This window comes from Sus scrofa, chromosome Y (genome assembly GCF_054392235.1).
Source record: "Sus scrofa isolate SSC_HxYL_T2T_F1_AM1 chromosome Y, Sscrofa_HxYL_maternal_Yorkshire_Landrace_v2.0, whole genome shotgun sequence".
Lineage (NCBI taxonomy): Eukaryota > Metazoa > Chordata > Mammalia > Artiodactyla > Suidae > Sus > Sus scrofa.
Genome location: NC_139402.1, coordinates 10173438 through 10196042, shown reverse-complemented (window position 1 = coordinate 10196042; position 22605 = coordinate 10173438). Strand labels below are relative to the sequence as shown.

General features: G+C 37.0%; 1 protein-coding gene across 1 annotated transcript in view; it reads left to right on the top strand.

Moving 5' to 3' along the window:
• LOC110255320 (lysine-specific demethylase 6A) overlaps positions 1-22605 on the top strand; it is a 177118-nt gene that overhangs the window by 84204 nt on the left and 70309 nt on the right. Inside the window, 2 exon segments of the mRNA XM_085009005.1 lie at positions 12509-12563; positions 15193-15227. Coding sequence (XP_084865131.1) covers positions 12509-12563; positions 15193-15227 — 90 coding nt within the window.

The window sequence follows — 22605 nt, the reverse complement described above, 5'->3', positions numbered from 1 at the left end:
AAGGTTCCCAGGCTAGAGGTTGAATTGGAGGTACAGCTGCTGGCGTACACCAAAGGCACAACCACACAGGACCCAAGTCACGTCTGCCACCTATACTACAGCTCATGGCAATGTTTTATCCTCAACCCACTGAAAGAGGATGGGGATCGACCCCACAACCTCTTGGTTACTAGTTGGATTCCTTTCTGCTGTGCTATAGCAAGAACTCCCTATTTTTTTGTTTTGTTTTGTTTGTTTATGAACCTTCATGCAGTTTTCCACAGTGGCTGCATTAGTTTACATTCCCACTAACAGTGTTCAAGGGAATGTACACTGTTACTTTTCCTTTTCTCACATTTTCACCCACATTTGTTATGTCTAGTTTTTTTTAAGCACAGCCATTCTACGTATGTGAGATCGTAGCTCATTTTTTGCATTTCTCTAGTAATCAGTGATGAGCATCTTTTCATGTACCTGCTAGCCATCAGTATATACTCTTTGGGAAAAAAATGCCTTTTCAGTTCATCTGTGTAGTTTTTAATGGTGTAACCTTTTGGGGGAGTAGGGCTGACATATCGAGTTATATAACCTGTTTATGTTTTGGATGTTAACTCCTGTTGATTATATTGTTTGCAAATTCTATGTTGTCTCCCACCCCATAACCTATTAGTGTGCTTGACTTTATAAGATTCCACATAAAAGTGAGATCTTTTGGATTTCACTTTGTCAAATTTTCCTTAACATAATACTTTGTAGGTGCATGCATGTTGCTACAATTGGCAAATTTCATTTTTTTTAATGGCTGAATAATTACACAAATACACATACACCAACATTCATACCACGTGTTCTTTAACCATTCTTTGTTTAAGGATACATAAATTGCCTTTGTATCTTGGCTATTGCAAATAGCGCTGTTGTGAACATTGCGGTGCCTATTTCATATCTTTGATGTAGTATATTTGATTTTTTTGGATATATGCCCAGGAGTGGACATACTGGCTCATAAAGTCATTCTTTTATTAATATTTAGAGGAATCACTGTACTGTTTTTCATAGTGGCTGTATCAATTTACATTCCACCAAGAGTGCATAGGGGATCCCTTTTTTCTCATACTCACTAACAGTTATTTGTTGTCTCTTTCATAGTATACGTTCTGACTGGTGATAACTCATGATTTGGATTTGCATTTCTGTAATGACTATATATTTTTTTTTTTTTTTTGTCTTTTGTCTTTTTTTTGTTGTTGTTGTTGTTGATATTGTTGCTATTTCTTGGGCCACTCCCGTGGCATATGGAGGTTCCCAGGCTAGGGGTCCAATCGGAGCTGTAGCCACCGGCCTACGCCAGAGCCACAGCAACGCGGGATCCGAGCCGCGTCTGCGACCTACGCCACAGCTCACGGCAACGCCGGATCGTTAACCCACTGAGCAAGGTCAGGGACCGAACCCGCAACCTCATGGTTCCTAGTCGGATTCGTTAACCACTGCGCCACGACGGGAACTCCTGTAATGACTATATTTTTAATGTGCCCGTTGGCCATTTTATATGGCTTCTTCAGAAGAATGTCTATTCAGGTCCTCTGTTCACTTAAAATTTTTTTTAATAGAAATAAAGTTGATTTACAATGTGTTATTTTCTGCTGTACAGCAGTGACTCAGTCATGCTCATACGCACATTCTGTTCTATGTTCTCTTAGCTTTATGGTTTGTCCCAGGATATAGTTTACTGTGCCATGCAGTAGGACCTTGTTGTTTATCCATCCTCCAGGTAATAGTTTGCATCTGCTAACCCCAAACTCTCACTCCATCCATCCTTCTCGCACCTGTCTTCCCCCTTGGAAACCACAAGTCTGTTCTCTCTGTCTGTGAGTCTGTTTCTGATTTTGTAGATAGGTTCATTTGTGCCCTATTTTAGAATCCACATATAAGTGATATCATATGATATTTGCTCTCTGTCTGATTTGCCTCATCTCGTGTGAGAAGCCACTTGCATTCATATTGTTGCAAATGATTTGTTCTTTCTTATGGCTGAATAGCATTATATTGTGTATGTATACCACATCTTCTTATCCATTCCTCTGGCAGTGGACATTTAGGTTGTTTCCATGTCTTGCCACTTGTGAATAGTGCTGCAGTGAAGATAGGGATTCATGTTATATATATCTTATATTTTTTGGTCACCCCGTGGCATATGGAACTCCCAGTCCAGGGGTCAGATCTGAGCTGCAGTTTGAGTGTCAGATCTAAGCTGCAGCTGGGGCAACACTGGATCCTTAACACACTATGCCAGGCCAGGGGTTGAACCCGTCTCAGCACTCCCAAGACGCCACTGATACCATTGCACCACAGCAGGAGCTCCGAATGTATCTTTTTATATTGGCGGCTTTCTCTGGGTATATGCCCAGGAGGGGATTGCTGGATGCTATAGGATAGTTCTATTTTTAGTTTTCTGGGGAATCTCCATGGTGTCTTCCATAATAGCTGCACCACTTTATATTCCCACCAACCCACCAAGGAGGGTTCCTTTTTTCTCCACAGCATTTCCTGTTGCTCATCTGTATGTCTTTGGAAGATCTGCCCATTTTTTGATTGGGTTGTTTGTTTTTGTGTTGTTGAGTTGTATGTGTTGTTCTTGTATTTTGGAGTTTAAGCCCTTGTTGGTTGCATCATGTGCAAATATTTTCTCCTATTCCGTAGGTTGTCTTTTTGTTTTGTTTATGGTTTTCTTTGGTGGGCAAAAGCCTGTAAGTTTAATTAGGACCCATTTGTTTATTTGTTTATTTCTGTGGCCTTGGGAGACTGACCTAAGAAAACACTTGTACGATTTATGTCAGAGAATGTTTCACTTTGATTCACTTTATTTTTTATTTTTATTTTTTAATTAATTTATTTTTGTCTTTTTATCTTTTCAAGGGCCACACCCGTGGCACATGGAGGTTTCCAAGGTAGGGGTCTAATCAGAGCTGTAGCTGCCGGCCTCCGCCAGAGTCACAGCAATGCCAGATCTGAGCTGCGTCTGCAACCTACAACACAGCTCACGGCAATGCCAGATCCTTAACCCGATGAGCAAGGCCAGGGATCAAACCCAAAACCACATGGTTCCTAGTTGGATTTGTTAACCACTGAGCCACGGCAGGAACTCCCCTAGGTTTACTTTAGAAGTTTGAGTTGAGGAGTTTTATGGTATCATGTCTTAGTTCTAAGTCTTTAAGCCACTTTGAGTTTATTTTTGTGCACAGAGTAAAGGTGTATTCTAATTTTGGTGATTTACATGCAGCTATCCAGCTTTCCCAGCACCACTTGATGAAGAGACTGTCTTTCTCCCATTTTATATTCTTGCCTCCTTTGTCGAAGATAAATTGATCATAGGTGTCTGGGCTTATTTCTGTGCGCTCTGTGTCTGTTCCATTGGGTCCATGATCTGTTTTTGTACCAGTACCATACTTTTTATTATTATTTTTTTTTTTCTTTTGCCTTTTTCTTGAGCCGCTCCCGTGGCATATGGAGGTTCCCAGGCTAGGTGTCTAATCGGAGCTGTAGCCACTGGCCTACGCCAGAGCCACAGCAATGCAGGATCCAAGCCGCATCTGGAACCTACACCACAGCTCACAGCAATGCTGGAACCTTAACCCACTGAGCGAGGGCAGGGAACGAACCCAAAACCTCATGGTTCCTAGTCGAATTCATTAACCACTGCACCACAATGGGAACTCCACTTTTTATTATTTATTATGTATGTATTTATTTATTTTTGCTTTCTTTCTTCCTTTTTTTTTTTTTTTTTTTGTTCGTTTATTTTTTTTGTTTGTTTGTTTTGCGGGCCACACCTGAGGCATATGGAAGTTCCCAGGCTAAGGGTCGAATTGGAGCTGCAGCTGCCAGCCTACAGCACCAGCAACTTGGGGTCCAAGCCATGTCTGCAACCTACACCACAACTCATGGAACCACTGGATCCTTAACCCATGAGCCAGGCCAGGGATCAAACCCAAGTCCCAATGGAAACTAGTTGGATTCATTTCTGCTGTGCCACAACAGGAACTCTAAGTCACTGTGTCTTTTTAGCTGCAAATCCAAAATGTGCTTGGTTCTTTATCATGTTTTCCATTTCTTTGTTGAACTTCTTGATTTGCGTTTTTATTGTTTTCCTGATTTTGTTAAATTATTTACTTGTGTTCTTTTATAACTCTCTGAAGATTTTTACAAAAATTATTTTGCATTCTTTGTCAAGAAATTGATGTATTTCTAATTCTTTGGGGACAGTTATTGGAGGTTTACTATATTTCCCTGATTCTTTATGATTCTTGTAGTGTTGTGTAGGTATCGGTGTATTTGAAGAAGCAATTCCTTCTTCCAAACATCAGGGACTGATTTGGGAAAGGAAAAAGTTTCACTTGTGTATGTGGGGATGGAAGTAGGCATGATGAAACCTGACCTGACATTGCGGGTGGCACACATAGCAGTACGTGGCAGATCCAGGTCTCCAATGGTGTAAGTGTCAGCTCAGGCTCCTCAAATCCACAACATCAACATCTGCATAATCCTTGGAAACAGCTACTGGTTGTGCACAGTGGCTTCAGGGGCTATTTATATCCTCAGTAGTTCACCCAGGTCTAGGGTGTAGGGACAAGAGTGGGTGACAACAGTGGCCGAACTCAGAGGTGTGGTCATGCGCCACATGCCTCAGGTGCCTGTGTGGTAGTGAGGCCTGGGAACAGAAGGTGGGCCATTGCCTTCTGTGGTCATATTAACAGCTGTGGAAGTCATATACCTGACCTTCAATGTATACTTCTTTATCTTCAGCATCTCACCACAGCCACGTTTGCAGCCATGGACTCTGGTAATGAAAACAGGCCAGTAACGTTCTAATTCATAGCTTCAGGGGTTTGCAACAAATGCACACATTGTGTGGGTGTCAGCTGTGGAGGTCTAGGATGCACATAGCTACAGGTGAACCAGCACTATAGCTAGTGACAACACTTAGGATCATAGGGTCCCTCAAGCAGTCCTGAAGATCTTGTTTGTCAGTATGCACTCTGTAGTAGACCCTCCATGGCAAACCACAGTGGCAAAACCTGCAGAGGATCTGTGGTGGTTGTGCTTATGATTTCTTCAACAGCACTAACTTCTGGGGTCAGTGATGAGGTTATTGGATAATGAGCGGTAGGGAGGCCTGAAACATCTGAAAAGGCTCTTGAGGTGTCTAGGCTCTTTCCAGAGTAGGGCACTGGAAACTGCCCCTGCTCCCACTTTTGGGCTAACACTGGTAGGTAGCCACTACCATTCTTTCACCATCTTTAGAAGTCTCAGTTTTTTCAGTCACTGGGGTGGTATGAAACTGAAGCGATTGCTTTGCGTAGTGCCCCAAAAGGCTGAAGAAGCCGGTTGTTCACTGCTTTCCCTTTCCTGACCTTGGTGCTGAGTAGGACTTTGTGCTCGTGTAGCAAAATGAAGCTGTTTTTCCTTCCATTTTCATGCTTTTGCTCTCAGGGCTTTTTGTTTCACTGTAATGCTAAGTGCTAAGGTTTCTTAAATGAGTCTTATACTCACCCATAGCTGTTTTTATTGGATAAGTTTTGGGTTTTTTTGTTTTTTTTTTTTTTTGTCTTTCTAGGGCTGCACCCACAGGTTATGGAAATTCCCAGGGTTAGGGGTAGAATTGGAGCTACAGCTGCCAGCCTGCATCACAGTCACAGCAACACAGGATCTGAGCTGCATCTGTAACCTATACCACAGCTCATGGCAATGCCAGATCCTTAACCCACTGAGCAAGGCTAGGAATCAAACCCACGTCCTCACGGATAGTAGTTGAGTTTGTTCCCACTGAGCCATAGTGGGAACTCCTGTTTTTATTGCTGATGTCTGTTAATCTTTGTTGAGGGATGGAGACTAGAGCCTCTCACTCTGCCGAGCTGGTGCTGTCACCAAGAAAACTCAAATACACAATCTGGAGAAATGGAGCAAGCATTACAACCAGACTCAGATATAGCACAAGTGTTCAAACGATCAGATAGGTAATTTAAAATAACTTTTATTAAAATGATGAGCGTCTAATCATTGAAATAGACAACATACAAAAACAGATATGCAACTCATACAGAGAAATATAAATTCTGAGAATCAAAAAAAAAATTTTAGAGCTCAGAAAAACACTAACAGAATGATAATTGTCTTTGATGGACTCACTAGTAGACTAGACACAACTGAGGAGAGATTCTCTGAGCTTCAGGATTATGAAGAGAAATTTCCAAAACAGAAATGCAAAAAGAAAAATATTCCCCCAAAATAAAACCTAAAATATCTAAGAAGTGTTGGAAAGCTACAAAGAGTAGAAAATGGGTAATGAAGATAACAGAATGAGAAGAAAATGAGGCACAGAAGAAATGTTTAAAGCAGCAACAACTGAGAATTTCTACAAAATAACAGTACTGATCCAGGAAGTTCAGAGAACACCAAGTGGAATAAATGACAAACATAGTATATGTGTAAAAATCATAGAATAATAAAGGTCATTTGACTCAAAAAAAATTGTTGTGCACTTAAGGAAATTAAGTCTCACAGAAGTTAGGCAAGTGATTCACCATCGCCAAACCTACTTAGTGTCAGAAGAGAAACTAAAGCCTGTCTGTATTATGTCTCAAGGCAAGATACTTTTTCTTTTTTTTTCTTTTTATGGCTGCAACTGTGGCATATAAGGCACGGTTCTTTTGATCACAAGGTGCTTGTATCCAAAAACTCTTATCTCACTATCTTTAAGCAACCCCCCCCCCCAAACAATGTAAACTGAAATTATTTGATTCTGCTTCCTCTTAGCTCTCTGCCTGTTTGTTAAAGTATTGATGTCTTCACTCGCCAACTGAAATGTCCAGGATTAGGATAATGTCTTACTAATCAGTATATGTACATGACCTTATGCAATGCTTTGCCTGGAGCACATACTCAAAATGTGAACTAACTTGAAAAGGAATGCCAACATACAATTTAGTAACTCATTTGTCTTCATTCCTAGAAAATGTGATATCTATTATTATTAAAATATACATTTTATAAATGATACTTTTTTTCCCTTCTCTTTTTAAAGCCACAATTGTGGCATATGGAAGTTGCCAGGTTAGGGGTCAAATCAGCTACAGGTGCAGGTCTACACCACAGCCACAGCAATACCAGATTCAAGCCACATCTGTGACCTATGCTGCAGCTTATGGTGACACTGGATCCTTGATCCACTGAGTGAGACCAGGGATCAAATCCAAATCCTCAGGGATACTAGCAGAATTTTTAACCTGCTGAATCACAACAGGAACTCCTATAAATGATACTTCTTGAGTTCCCTGAATTTTTTTGCCCATTCTCTGCAATAACATACAAAATAATTTTCTCCTTTCCATATCCGCTAATATGGTACTAGCTCAGAGCAAAAAATGATATTTTTCTTTCTCATCAAACTTTTCACTCTCTTTTTGTCCCAGTACATGGTCTTCTGCACATGGCCACCTGAGTAGTTTTTCAAAAACATCGATGTATACACTGGAGTACATTTTAAAGGAGGAAGATTATGGTGCACATGGCTGTATGAGCATGTGGAAGATTGCTTAATCCAGAGTCTGGGTGCCAATGACATGGAGTAGCAAGTCCAGTCAGAAGACGTTCTGTCTGTTAGGTCAAGATTTTAAAAGCACATACATTAAGAGAGAAAGGTCAAGAGTGCTCCTCAGCAGGAGAATAATGTGTGCAAAGATGAAGAGATTAGAGAATAATTTATTGTCTTGAGAACCTGAATGAAAGCTCAGTATGATGAGGGTGAAGATTAGTCTGCAGAGGACAGAAGGGCTAGATGATGCAGAAACTTTCAAATAAGATTTAAATGTTTGGGCTTAATTATATAAGAAAGACATTAAAAAGATTTTAAGCAAGTGTAGAGCTGCTATCAGATTTGAGTTTTAGAGTTTCGGAAGGATCACTCGGGATGAAATGTGATTTTTGATGAAATTCTGGTTGTAATATATTGTAGTCAGGGCTTAGTTGCAGATGAAATAAGCCATTTCAACTAATATAAACAAGAAGCAGCCTACAAATGATTGAAAGAGCTGAAGGAGAGAGATTCACAGGGAGATTCCAGGAATACCTCCAGATTATTGTAATAGAATTTGACACCAGAAAGGCACTGCCTCTGCTATAATTAATGAGCTGGACTATCAAAAACCAGTCTCCATACTGCTGGTTCCAAGACTATTCATTCTCTACTATGATCTGGGATTTAGAAAGCAACCATCCATCAAAGTGAGTTCCCTCGGTCCTGGCTTTTTTCACTCGTGCATAGAGATTAACTGCTGAAGTTTCACCCTACAACTGCCACTGAAAGCCAAATGATTGTAAAAACATGTTTACCAAAAAAAGAAAAAAGCCAGAGTAGGAGTTCTCATTGTGGCTCAGCAGCTAAGAACCAGAGGATGTGGGTTGGATCCCTGGCCTCAGTGGGTTCAGGATCCAGAGTTGCCTCACGCTGTAGCATAGGCCACAGATGCGGCTTGGATCTGCTGTTGCCATGGCCATGGTGTAGACCTGCAGCTGCAACTCTGATTCAGCCCTTGGCCTGGGAATGTCCATGTGCTGCAATTGCATATGCTGTGAGAAGAGGAGGAAAAAAAAGCCAGAGCAAGTCCTCATCTTTGTAATGTATCACTCTCACCTTCAAAATTGAGTATGAATACAAGTAATTGTTGGAATGTAAATTATAGCCAGAAGCCTAGCAAAATAATATAATTTGTAGAAAGAGGCTGAAATGCATATTGAGCAGGTGGATCCAGGGCAGAAGTCAAGAGCTATGACAGAAAAGGCCAATTAGAAAGCTATTGAACTAATTTCCATGAGAGATGAAAGTTGCCTGAACTGGGGAAAAAGAAGAGAGAGAGAGAGACTAAAATTTAAAACTGATTGATGTAGATTAGTTGATTTCACTTAGATGTAGAGGTGTGGGGAGGGGAATCAAGAATGTTGTTAGGGAACAATGGTGCTATTCACTGAAGAGAGAGATTTGGCATGATTTCACACTGGTATTAAAATTATAAGCTCACTGTTTTTTTTCTTTTTCTTTTTCTTTTTTGTCTTTTTGCCATTTCTTTGGCCACTCCCTCGGCATATGAAGGTTCCCAGGCTAGGGGTCTAATCGGAGCTGTAGCCACTGGCCTACACCACAGCCACAGCAATGTGGGATCCGAGCCACGTGTGTGAACTACACCACGGCTCATGGCAACGTGGGATCCTTAACCCACTGAGCAGGGCCAGGGATCGAACCCGAAACCTCATGGTTCGCAATCGGATTCATTAACCACTAAGCCACGACAGGAACTCCTCACTTTTATTTTTCTTTGCCTTCAGAATCAAATGTAATAACGTATCTGTGGGACCTCCACATTGGCAGTCAAAATTGGAGACACAGTCTCAGTAGTGAGTCTGTGACTGGTGCTGTAGAAATTTTTAGTCACTAATAAATAAAGTGGAATAAAGGGTGAATGACTTCAGGAGAATGTTTACAGTTGAAAAGTAAGAGTCGTGTTAAAAGAGATTGTCAGGGTGGGTCAAACAAAAGATGCAATGAAATGTTGGATATAAGAAGTACCATTTGAACATGAAGACATAGATTAAATGAATAGAGAAGAGTATGCCAAGCTAACATCACTCAAAGCGAAAGTAGGATTAGCTATATTAATTTCACATAGAGGTGGTTTTTATTTTTATTTTTTTTAGATTTTTATTTGTTTAGGTTTTTTAGGGTGGCACTCTCAGCATATGGAAATTCCCAGGCTAGGAGTTCAGTTGGAGCTGTAGCTGCCTGCCTACACTACAGCCACAGCAATGCAAGATCTGAGCTATATCTTTGACCTTCAGCACAGCTCAGAGCAACACCGGATCCTTAACCCACTGAGTGTGGCCAGGGATCAAACCGATGTCCTCATGGATGCTTGTTGGGGTGGCTAATCACTGAGTCACGACAGGAACTCCAGGAGCATGTATTTGAGAGTAAAACATCGTCTTTTTATATTGATCCTTTTTGTATTACCCAATGTCCTTCTTTATCTTTCTTGATAGGTTTTTTTGTGTGTGTGTCTTTTTAGGGCCTCACCTGTGGCATATGGAGGTTTCCAGGCTAGGGGTCGATGTGGAGTTGTAGCATCTATCCTACAGCATGGCTCATGGCAATGCTGGATGCTTAACCCGCTGGATGAGGCCAGAGGATCCAACCTGCATCTTCATGGATACTAGTCAGATTCATTTCCGCTGAGCCATGATAGGAATTCCAGGATATATATTTGGCTTTGTGGAATCGAAAATCAAACTAGTATTTAGAGTGTTCAAATATTGGATATTTTGCACACCCCCTCCCCCCACCATTTTTGATTTAAGTATTACCTTAAAATTTTCAGATTATAGTAAATTTTCATGCAGTTTGAAAAATAGTACAGAGAGTTCATACACACCCGTCAGTTTCCTTTATGGTAGAATTTTGCCTAATATGTGTATTATCACAACCATGATTAGACATTGATAAAGTCCAAAACTTGTTTTTTTACAGCATTGTACCATCTGTATCATTTTATGCGTTTTGACCCTGAGTCTCTGTTTCTTGAATGAATATTGTATTTGCTGTTTATTGGCCATGTGTATGTTAATAATCCATTTCAGAGTATGTTTGAAGCCTTAAGTTTTTAAAATGTCCTACATACAGGCTAGCCTAAATGTTTTTTGAGATTTGTTTTCTTCAGTTATTTTATTGCACTAAAATGCGCATAACGTAATGTTTTAAACATTGAGGTGTTTCACTTTAACTGTACAATTTAGTGACATTAAAATATTCACAGCACTGTACAACTTTTGTCACTATCCATTTCCTGAGTCTTCCATTATCACAACAAAAACCTTCGTACCCATTAAAAAATAATTTCATATTTCTTTTACATCCTAGCCCCGATACCCTTCTTTTCTGCTTTCTGTCTATGAACATAACTACTCTAGATACTTGATGTAAGTGGAATCATGCATTATTGTGTCTGGCTTATTTTACAGTGCTTGATGTTTACAGAATTCATCTATGTTCTAGTACATACACAAATTCCATTCCTTTTTATGGAAAATAATATTTCATTGATTTAATTATTGATGAACTTTTTAGGTTTTCATTTTTTTGACATTCGTATCTTAAGTGTCTAGATAGACACCTTTCTTTTCAGTTCTTTTAGAAATATATCTAAGTGGCTTATTGGGTTAAGGATCCAGTGTTGTCACTGTTGAGGCTCTAGTTACTGTTGTGGCACTGATTTGATACCTGGCCTGGCAGCGTACTCATTTCACTGGTACAGCCTTCCCACTCCCTCAATCCCCCCACCCCGTCCCAATGAATATCAGGTAGCAAATGTTAATTTTGTTGTTAATTGCAGCTGAGGAGGCATAGTTACATAGTGCTTTCATTTTGATTTTACGTGGTAATATGATTCCTATAATTTGCTGAGGAAGATTACTTTTCACATAGAATACTTTTTAGTCAGTATGTCCAGTTTGGCATTTTAAATATCACTATGTCCTATCATAATTTTAGATATATGTGTTATAGATAGCAGTGACATTATATAGTTGATGTAGCATGTTTTACTATTCATTAATCTACATACTTTACACAAAATTACATACTTTATAAAAGGACAGCTTTATTTCACAGATGAATTTCAACATAAGTTGTATTTTTAAATCTCTTAAAAACAGTGATATGGAAGGATCAGTACAAGCCTCTTCATTCTTCAAGAGAATTCTGATACTATCTTTTCATTTTTAAAATTCAAGTCTCAGAGTTTGCATCATGGCTCTTTGGAAACAAATCTGACCTAGTATCCATGAGGATGTGGCCTCGTTAAGTGGGTTAAGGATCTGGCATTGCCATGAGCTGTGGTGTAGGTTGTAGATGCGGCTGAGATCTGGCATTGCCCTGGCTGTGGTATAGGCCAGCAGCTGCAACTCTGATTCAACCCCTAGCCTAGGAACTTCTTTATGTTGCAAGTTCGGTCCTAAAAAGACCCCCCCCCCCAAAAAAAAAAATCAAGTCTCATTTTAAGATAATAATTAATGTTCTAAAAGATACCATTGAACTTTGTAGATTTTTTGGTAGTAAATTGAAATACATTTCATCTAACATTTCTACAATTTAATTTTTTTTCTTTAATCAAATACTGAATTATTCTTTTTTAACCTAACCTAGGTTAGATTATCCCTAGACATAGGATAACTGGGTAAAGGTACTTCTCTGTGCCTTCTTCCACCTATCCTCCATTTTTCACTCTTCTGTAAACATAACTTGGTAACTTTCTTTCCACAGTAGATTTTGAATCATAGTGATTTTATTTGGTTGGGTACTTTGTTTTAATTTATATAATATAATTTCATTATTACATGTTAGACTCTTAAAACCTAAAATACAAAAAAGCTGATTTTATGCAGCTTTATGTTAGTACATTAATATCTTCACCTTTTTTTTTTACAGCATTTTCAGTTAGCTTTGATTGACTCTAATCCCTGTACTTTGTCCAGTGTTGAAAGTAAGTATTAACATGTACAGTCATTTTTTATCCTTTTGAGAAACAGAATATCCGTGGGACATTTCAAATAATGACCAGAACTACCTTTTCAAATATATTGTTTCTTTCTGGTTATTGAAAACAAGAGTGAGAAAATACATATCTAATTCAGAGACTTTTAAGATAGTTGATCAACATAATTACTTGACAGCTATAGCAATGTCTGGTTTCTCACACTGGATGAACACACAGTAATTGCTGATTTTGCACAAGAGATCATTTGTGGTAGGCATATTTGTTCTGTGTCTTTTAATATATTTGAGATGATGTATTTCACAGGCCGTGACTGTTACTGAAACTCTTAACCTGTGTTAATGGAATTTTGAAGATTAGAGTATTCAAAGTAGAGTTTGAAAAGGGAACTTGAAAGGAAATGTATTTTTGTTTCTGAATAGTTTACAAATGTACAGTTACTTTAATGTTAATATATGTCATTCTTAGAGTGAGGGGTGTGTCTGGTGGAAGTTTTTGAAAACAATTACATGAAGTAAAACTTTGATTATATGATTGTCCTTCAGGATAGTAAATATTTTTAATATTCTAAAAATAGTTTGTAATAAATATTAAATTTCAAGACCCCTTTGGCAGTGTTTTTCAAAATCGTAGTACCTACATTTGAAAATTTCCCTGATGACTACTTACCTCTTGTGTATTTTTGCTCCTCTTTCAAATTGCATTTAAGGATGAAGTAGTAGATTTTCACTTTACAAAAGGTATTACTGTCACCTTACAGGATTTTGAGGCCAGAGATGTGGAACCAGAGACTGAATTTGTAGGAAGTTCAGATTGGGTTAAGATGACAGTTAGATTATCTTTTCTGAATTGTTATCTATTACATGGGTGTGAAGATGGGGAAGACTGGATATAGATTCCCTGTCTTTTCCTTATTTTTACCCTAATTCACTTTCTCTCAAATAGTGGAGCAAAGTGAGACTTCTATTAATTAAATATGTTGTGCTATAAGGAAAGCTGTGTTGGGAAAGGGCAGTGACAAGAAAGTCATTTAATGTATAAAATAAAGTTATTTTTACATATGACACTTTCAAAAAATTTTTGTTATGTTTTGCTGATAGTGTCTTTTGATAGTATTTTCCTCTTCTCTGAGAAAATGTTTTTATTCTACCTTAGATGTTTGGTTAACTTGCAGTATATAACCAGTTAGAAAAGTAACTGTATGCACAAGTTACTTGATTTTAGAGTTAATTACAAAATTTCGGGGTTAATTTTTCTGTGTTATATTTAGTAATTTTATGGCTATCTAGTGATTTTTTCACCAACCCAGATGTGGAGAAGATTACTTAGAAAGCTCACTGACTCACAGTTTTTAAGAGCTGAGATTAAGAATTGGTAAATTTTTTTTTTCTTCTTCTAGAAAGAGTATATGCCATTTGCTAAGAGAGCTGGATAGGGTGGGAGGAGAAGGAAAAAGAAAAACAAACATCTTGGTACTTGTTCTAATGAGAATTTCATAATTGCTATAAGCCTTTTTCTTCAACAAACTCCATATAAATAAATATTCTGCATATAATTTTTAAAGTTCTTTATAGTTAGAACCTAAAACAAAACAATAAAAGAGATTTGTTTTTGACAAATAACAGATGCAAATAGCTAGAATTTAGTTTTAATTAATTGTGGTTTTGCTTTACTGATCCTTATGGTCTTCATTCAATGTTTCATGTTCTGGTCAAAAAAAGAAGCAAATGAGTTCTATTTATTTGATTTTTTAAACATATTTTACAATTTCCTATATATCATTTCCTATGTGTGTTTTTAGTTATATTATTCTGATCTATATCTTTGAAAAAAAATTGAAATAGATTTACTAGAAAGGAAAAAATTGGGTACATTAAAAACATGTCTTGGAGTTCTCTGGCACAGTGGGTTAAGGATCTGCTGTTGTCACTGCAGGGGCTTGGACAACTGCTGTGCTGTAGATTCAGTCCCTGGCCCCAGAACTTCTATACGCTGTGATTGTAGCCAGAAAGTAAGCAAAAAAACAACTAGAAAAAAAAAAGTTAAAAACCTATCTTTATTAAATAATATAACCTTACTGTATTTTTAAGGTGCACATTTAAAAATATTATGTTAAGATATACATATGTACATTCAGAGCATTGTGTTTACTTAATATTGCCTAGTTTAGTATACTTGCTGTTGATTTTTAATATACTTTATTGTGTTTTCTTGGAGTTAAAAATAATTGGATTAAATTTTTATTTAATAATGATTTTACTTTGTTTTATTTTCTGTCTTTTTTTAAGGCCACACCCACGGCTTGTGGAGGTTCCCAGGCTAGGGGTCAAAATCAGAGCTGTAGCTGCTGGCCTACAATACAGCTCAGGCAACGCCAGATCCTTAACCCACTAGTTGGATTTGTTAACCATGGAGCTAGGATGGGAACTCCCCTAGTAATGATTTTAATAATGTTTATTTGTACATTGTTCTATTAAAGACAAAAGTTGCACTTCTAGATAAGTTTTGTGATCTATAGTTTTAGCATTTCCTTAGGTTTTAAGTGTTACATTATCTGTGTTTTTATTACCTTAAACTCAGCTGCGTTGTAATAATCCTTTTCCATGTTCCTTTATAGTTCAGTTTCATATTGCCCACTTGTATGAAACCCAGGTAAGTGTCTTAATTTACTTTACTGAAAACAAAAACAAAATCCTCATCCATGCTTTAAGTGAAAAAAATTATGTAAGACAATTTCATAATTTAAGAGAAATAAATATCAGTAAATTTAATTAAGTTTGGGATATATATGCTGGCATAAATTTAATATTTTATAGTCATTAAATGTGTTTCAAGTTTTGCTTAGTTATAAAATCATTAAAGAAAAATGAAGGAATTTGAGGTTTTTCAAAATATTTATGAATATTTGATATAAGGTATTGTCTTAGAACAGTTTCTTCTGTTTTCCTGTAGTATTGAAATATCTTTACAGCATCTTACTTGTAACACAAAATATAGTCACTTATTAATATTATTATCATTACTTCAACATAGGCTTTAAAAATGATTTCAGTTTAGGGAGTTCCCATCATGGCTCAGTGTTAAAGAATCTGACTAGGAACCATGAAGTTTCGGGTTTGATCCCTGGCCTTGCTCAGTGGGTTAAGGATCTGGCATAGCATGAGCTGTGGTGTAGGTTGCAGACATAGCTCGGATCCCGAATTGCTGTGGCTGTAGTGTAGGCCAGCGGCTACAGCTCCGATTCAGTGCCTAACCTGGGAACCTCCACATGCCAAGGGTGCGGCCCAAGAAATAGCAAAAAGACAACAACAACAACAAAAAAATGATTTCAGTTTAATAATTTTTTATGGCATGTTTTGCTTGGTTGTTGGATTAAAATATATGGAACCATAAAGATTTATAATCTGGGAGTTCTTTTGTGGCCTGAGTTTAAGGATTCAGCTTTGTCCCTGCTGTGGCTCATGTTTGATCCCTCGCCTGGGAACTTTGGCATGCTACAGATACAACTAAAAAAAAATTTACAGTTTGTGTCAGAAACCAGGAAGTTGCTAGGAGACTGGAAAAAATATACAGAACTTATCAGTAGTATAAGTAATTGAACATTTAAGATTGTGTTTCCCCCCCAAAAAAAAAAGAAGAAGAAGAAGTTCCTGTGGTAGTGCAGCAGAAATGAATCTGACCAGGAACCATGAGGGTGTGGGTTTGATCCCTGGCCTCACTCAGTGGGTTAAGGATCTGGCATTGCTGTGGCTGTGGTGTAGGCTGGCAGCTATAGCTCCTATTGGACCCCTAGCCTGGGAACCTCCATATGCTGTGGGTGCAGCTCTAAAACAGACCAAAAAAAAAAAAAAAAAAAAAGAAGATTGTGTTTCAGTTGTGAGTTGTAATACCCATTTAATAGCAGCTTTTCTAGTGACAAAGCACTTGATATATAGGAAACATTTATGAGGTCTATTCTTCTATTTTTATTCCAGGTATAAAATAACAGGGTGAGGGTAGGTAATACTCAGATTTATACAAAAGCAGGAAAGATGCTGGCATCTTCTTTTATTTTTATTATAAATGGATACAGAAAGCTAGTTTGAGATAATTTAAGTGGCAGTGGTAGGTGTCCCTTATGGTGTAGCTGTCATGGGCGGCTTAAACAAGTTTTCCCATCAACTTTCTATGTCCCATCTATCTTTTCCCCTGCCCCCAAAATACTTCAGATTTCCATATCAAGAGTTTATATACCCTCAAGGCAGGATATTCCTGTTAATCTGCTAATTTCTATTTTATAATATGCCACTTAAGGCATGGCAGCCTTCTTATATTTATTATTATAGATAAAAATTCTTACCTCCCCTTTCAGTCTTTGCTTGGCGTAAAATTTTTTTGTTAGTTTTTTTTTTTTTTTAATCCTTTGATGTGCGGAAAGTGATTTAAGGTATATTCAATTTATACCTAGCTCAAGAAATCTGTAAGTTCCTTATTGCACCTATAGAACCTATTATGATATGGAATCATGGATTTAGAGGGCCAACGCTGCTAGACCATTTTGAATGAAGTATCTTGAGCAAGTGTGGATTTCAGTATCCTTGGGCATTGTGGAATCCATCCCCCACAAATAAGGGATGACTGTACTATGACCATTTTGTACTCTCAGATACTAAAACTCTCTTAATTTCATTTCACTTTTCAAAGGAGGAAAACTTTAAATTTTATACTGGAGTATTTAGTAAAGTTATAGACTTTTCCCATTTGAAACTTTAAAAGTTAGAGAATGCTGTTATTAAGTATTATAGACAATGCCATTGTAATAAAGTTGGGCATAAAGTATTCACTGAAAATATTCTCAGAAAGAAAAATGTGGGTAGCATACTTTGATATGGTACTTACAAAATTTTTGTTTGTTTTCTTTTTGGCTGCCCTGTGGCATATGGAGTTCCAGAACCAGGGATCAGATTCGAGCCACAGTTGCAACCTAAGCCACAGCTGCAGCAGTGGCAGCTCCATAACCCACTGCGCTGGGTTGGGATCGAACCTGCATCCCAGTGCTCCCAAGATGCCACCGATCCCATTGAACCACAAACTACTCTGTAAGAGTTCTTAATCTCAGGGAATATTTTTTTCTTAAACCACTGTAATTCTCCTGTTTAAAAAAAAACCTGCTTACAATTGGTGAAATTACTTATATTTTTGTAAAATTAATTTATTGAAACATGAGAATTAATTTCCAAGTCTTTGATATTTCTAGTTTCCACCTATAAAAATGAGTGTTCATTTTCTCATATCATTTCTCTTTCATCTTCTTGATATCTATTAATTTTGTTTTCTGAAATTTGCTGAGATTAGTATTTATTCTTTTTAAATCATTAATTTATTGCAGTGGTTTCTGAGGCTTCTTAAGAGCACGTAGGGTTTACCCTTATTCTCTCATTCTCATTAGTTTGGTTTTTTTTTTTCCAAATTCCTTATTTTGAAAAAATGATAAATTCACAGGAAATCATAGATATGTGTAGAGAGAATATACCTTTTACCTTATCTCTTCTTCAAGTGTTTACATCTATAATTGTAGTATGATATCAAGATGGAAAATTGACATTGGCATACCACATGTATATAATTGTATGCTGTTTCATTGTGTAGGTAGAGTGCTACTAAAAGTGAATGTAGGAGTTCCCGTCATTGCTCAGTGGTTAATGAATCTTACTAGGAACCGTGAGGTTGTGGGTTTGATCCCTGGCCTTGCTCAGTGGGTTAAGGATCTGGTGTTGCCGTGAGCTGTGGTGTAGGCCAAAGATGCAGCTCAGGTCCCAAGTTGCTATAGCTCTGGTGTAGGCCGGTTGCTACAGCTCCAATTAGACCGCTAGCCTGGGAACCTCCATATGTCGTGGGTGTGGCCCTAGAAAAGACCAAAAAAAAAAAAAAAAAGATTAAGGAGTAAACATGAGAAGAAATATGTGAAATTTATATAATAACAAATTTAAAATACTCCTGAAAGATACAAAAGTAGGCTTGAGCAAAATGAAAAACATTATTGGTTTTAGATGGGAAAATTTGCTGTTAGTTTTTGTCCTAGAAAAGAAAAAAAAAAAATGTAAATGTAGACTGCATGGTATATGCTGGAGTAGAGAATTTTCCATTTTTCTCCTCTGGCTGCCACTGTATCATCTTCTAATTAGATCTGTTTTTTCTTGAACATTTGTCTGTTTTTACCTGTTGGTGCTTCTAAGTTATTACTTCTATAGAACTTGGTGAGGAATTTTTGAGGCAAGAGAAAACATAGGGCTGAAACCAACAAATAAAAACCAAAAACCCTGGAGTTCCTCTTTTGGAGGAACAGCAGAAACTAGTCAGCTAGTATCCATGAGAATGTGGGTTGTATCCTGGCCTTGCTCAGTAGGTCAGGGATTTGGCGGTAAGCTGTGGTGTAGGTCAAAGACAAAACTCAGATCCTGTGTTGCTCTGGCTTTGGCCAGCAGCTACAGCTCCAGTTCACCTCCTAGCCTAGGAACTTCCATATGCCCCAGCTGTGACTGTAAAAGCTTAAAACAAACAAACCCAAAACACCAAGTAAGCACACTCCCAAAAAAGCTCTATGTAATTTACTTCCTCAGTGAAAGGTCAGTAGGCTGGTTACTTTTCCCCATTTTCCAGAGAACTTTACGTTCATTTGCTTTATGTACAATATTGAGTAATTTTAGCTGAAGTTAGTGGGAGAAATAAAGAGAAATCTGTTCACTCTACCTATCTAGATTTGCAAATTACAGCTAACCTTTCAAATGGTAATCTAGTCTTGAAGTCTCAGGCAAACATAATTTGATTGAAAAGTATTATTGTTTTTTGAATATCATTATAGTTTTAGGTTGTCAATATTACAAGGTTCCTGAGTTCGTTAAAGAGATTGGTTATTTTACTTTTTATGTTTTTGTAGTCCCCTCTGGAGATTTTGGAATAATGACTATATTGTTTCACAAAAGGCCTTCGGAAATGTTACCTTATTTTAATATTCTCTGGAAAGACTTTGTGTTAAACATTGTATTAATGTTTGGAAGATTTTACTGGCAAAGCTGTTTAGGTTTGGACTTTTCATAATTGAAAGAGATTTGATTGTAGATACCTTAAAAAGCAGTATTTGTCACTATTTAGTTTCGGAGAGGGCTCTAGATTTTTTGTTGTGAGCCACACGGGAAGTCCGGAGATTTTTTAATTTCGTTGAATACTGTTTTGGGGAAGAGATTTTTTTCCATTTCTTCTGTACATTATTGACAAAAATTTGTTTGTAATACTTTCTGATATGTTTATAGGGATCTATAGTGAGCACCTTTTGTTTTTTATTGTTCAGACCTCCCAGGGTTTGTAAAAGTAATAATCTTTTATATGCTTCTATTTATGCTTGCTTTGTTTTATTAATTGCCTTCAGTATAATTTATGTAGTGTTACTCTTGCTTTTGACAGACATACTTAGATGACTGGTTTATAGTTTTATGAAACAATGTGAATCAAAGTAGTTTTCCTTCCAATATGGTTTGATGTCTGTCTTACACTTATTATTTCAGAAGTTTTCTAGTATTAACTATGGTTTGTTCTTTTTTTTTTGACCTCTGGTTATGTAATGTGCTGACTAATGTATACAATGATGAAATAATGTCCTAATTATGTTTTTGTTAATTGTAAATTTGTTATTTATTCTTTTAGTATTTAAATCATCTGTATTTTTAAAAATTGCTCTTTTTGAGCCATCATATCATTGGTCTTGGTTAATGATCCATGTTTTTATTAGAAAGAACATGAGTTTTGTTGTCCTTGGGCATACTCCTGATAAGTTATGTAGAGTTAGTTGTATTCAGGCTTTTCTGTATCTTTTTTAACTTATTAATTTTAAAATTCTGTTTATTAAATAGGTCCTAAATAAGCATGTTAATAGTGTTAAACATGATTTTGTGCTCTTTCTCATTTTTATTGTCAAATCTTCTGCTTTAAAATTTTTTTTAATTTTAATTTTTTAGTTTTGTTGGCTATAATTCTTTTTTCTTTTTTTCTGATAAATGCTTTTGGTAGGTATGAAATCACATTTTATCTCCACAGTTTGAAAGTTTTTTTTCCATTGCCTTCAGGTTTTTATTATTTCTTGATGGAGAATTTTGTGATTCTGTTGTTGATCCTTAGACATGTTCACCCTGGTTTCATTTAGTTGCTTTTTGCTGATTACTTAAATTTTTTCTTTGTATTTATATTCCTGAAGTTTGCCACCATGAACCTAGTTATTTATGCTTTTCTGTTGTGGTTTCTTGTATATCTTGAATCTATACATGTTGTTTGTTTATGTTATACTGGAAAATTATTTCTTCAAAAACTGCTTTCCCCAGTTGTCATCCTCTGGCTCTCCAGTACTTTTGCTTAACAGCTTTTCACTCTCTTCCATTTTTATATGTATTTTCTACGTTCTCTCCCTCTTTTGTATTTTCTTCACATGTATTTTCCAGGTAACTGATCTTCTCATGTTCTGTATCACATCTGCAATTAAAACATTTAGTTCTTAATTTTAGTTATGCTTTTTTCCCTAAAAAATCTGATGCCACTTTGCATAAATTCCGATTCTGTGCTGAAATGTATTGTTTTCATGAACATATTAATCATATTAATTTGAAAGTTTGATGATTCTAATGTGAATTTTTTAACCTTTATTTTTGCTTAGTTTTTCTCTCATTTATCTTTACTTATTTTTTTCCATTTTGCTCTGAATTATTTACTAAATACCACATTAATGAATTAATATGAAAACATACAGATATCATTTTAATTTCTGGGCTTGTTTCAGTTTTTTCCCCTGGCAGATTCTTAGATTGGGAACAGATTATCATAATCCACTGAGGCAATAGTGTGATACAAAAATGATCTTGGAATTTCCTGGTGGCTCCTTGGGTTAAAGATCCAGTGTTGTCACAGCTATGGCTAGGGTCACTGCTGTGGTTCAGGATCTGTCCCTGGCCCGGGCACTTTCATATGCCGCAGGCTCAGCAGAAAAAAGGGGTGGGGGGGAATGTCCTCTTGTGTTACAACCCCTGGTTTGATTTTAGTTCATCCTTTTTCAAAGTTGTATTGATTTTTTTTTTTTTTTTTTTTTTTGGTTTTTTTGCCTTTTCTAGGGCTGCTCCCATGGCATGTGGAGATTCCCAGGCTAGGGGTCCAGTTGGAGCCGTAGCTACCAGCCTACGCCCGAGGCGCAGCAATGCAGGATCCGGGCCGTGTCTGCAGTCTACGCCACAGGTCACAGCAGTGCTGGATCCTTAACCCACTGAGCAGGGATCGAACCCCCAACCTCATGGTTCCTAGTTGGATTCATTAACTACTATGCCATGATGGGAGCTCCAAAAGTTGTATTAATTTTGAGGAGATATGTCTACGTACTTGGGATGTATTTGATGATTGCAGTTTTCTAAGATAGTAGTTCAGTTCAAAATGTTGTACTCCCCAGTGCTGTAGAAGGACAAGTAGGTGCTTTATCATGCTCTTCTTTGTTGTATTTCTTTTTCTCCTTGTAGGTAATCCTCCACAACAAAGTTGGAGGACATTTCCTTACATTAATGGGTAGATTTTATACTATGGTGTGATTTTTGAATGAGATGAGTTTCTTCATTTTATGGTCTTTAGTGTTCATTTGTCTAATTTATCACCCCCAATATATTACATATGTGTATATGAATATGTGTACGTATATAAATAACAGTAGTTTTAGGCCATCTGGAAAAATAATAAACCTATCTGCTTCCGGGAAAAGAGACAGTAATCATGCAGTGTGATGATTTTTGCACCAAAAATAAAGCAGGTCAGTGAGATCAAGTGCTTTACTACGACACACCAAAATAACTCAGATGGTTGTCATTTGGGAAAAAGTTGGATAAATATGGTGTATTTGGTACTATCCAGAGCAACTGTATTCACATGTTAAAAGAGATAAGGAATGTTTATTTGCTTGTTTATTTTTAAATTACAGTGGATTTACAGTGCTGTGCAGACAATTTCTGTGTACAGCAGAGACTCAGTC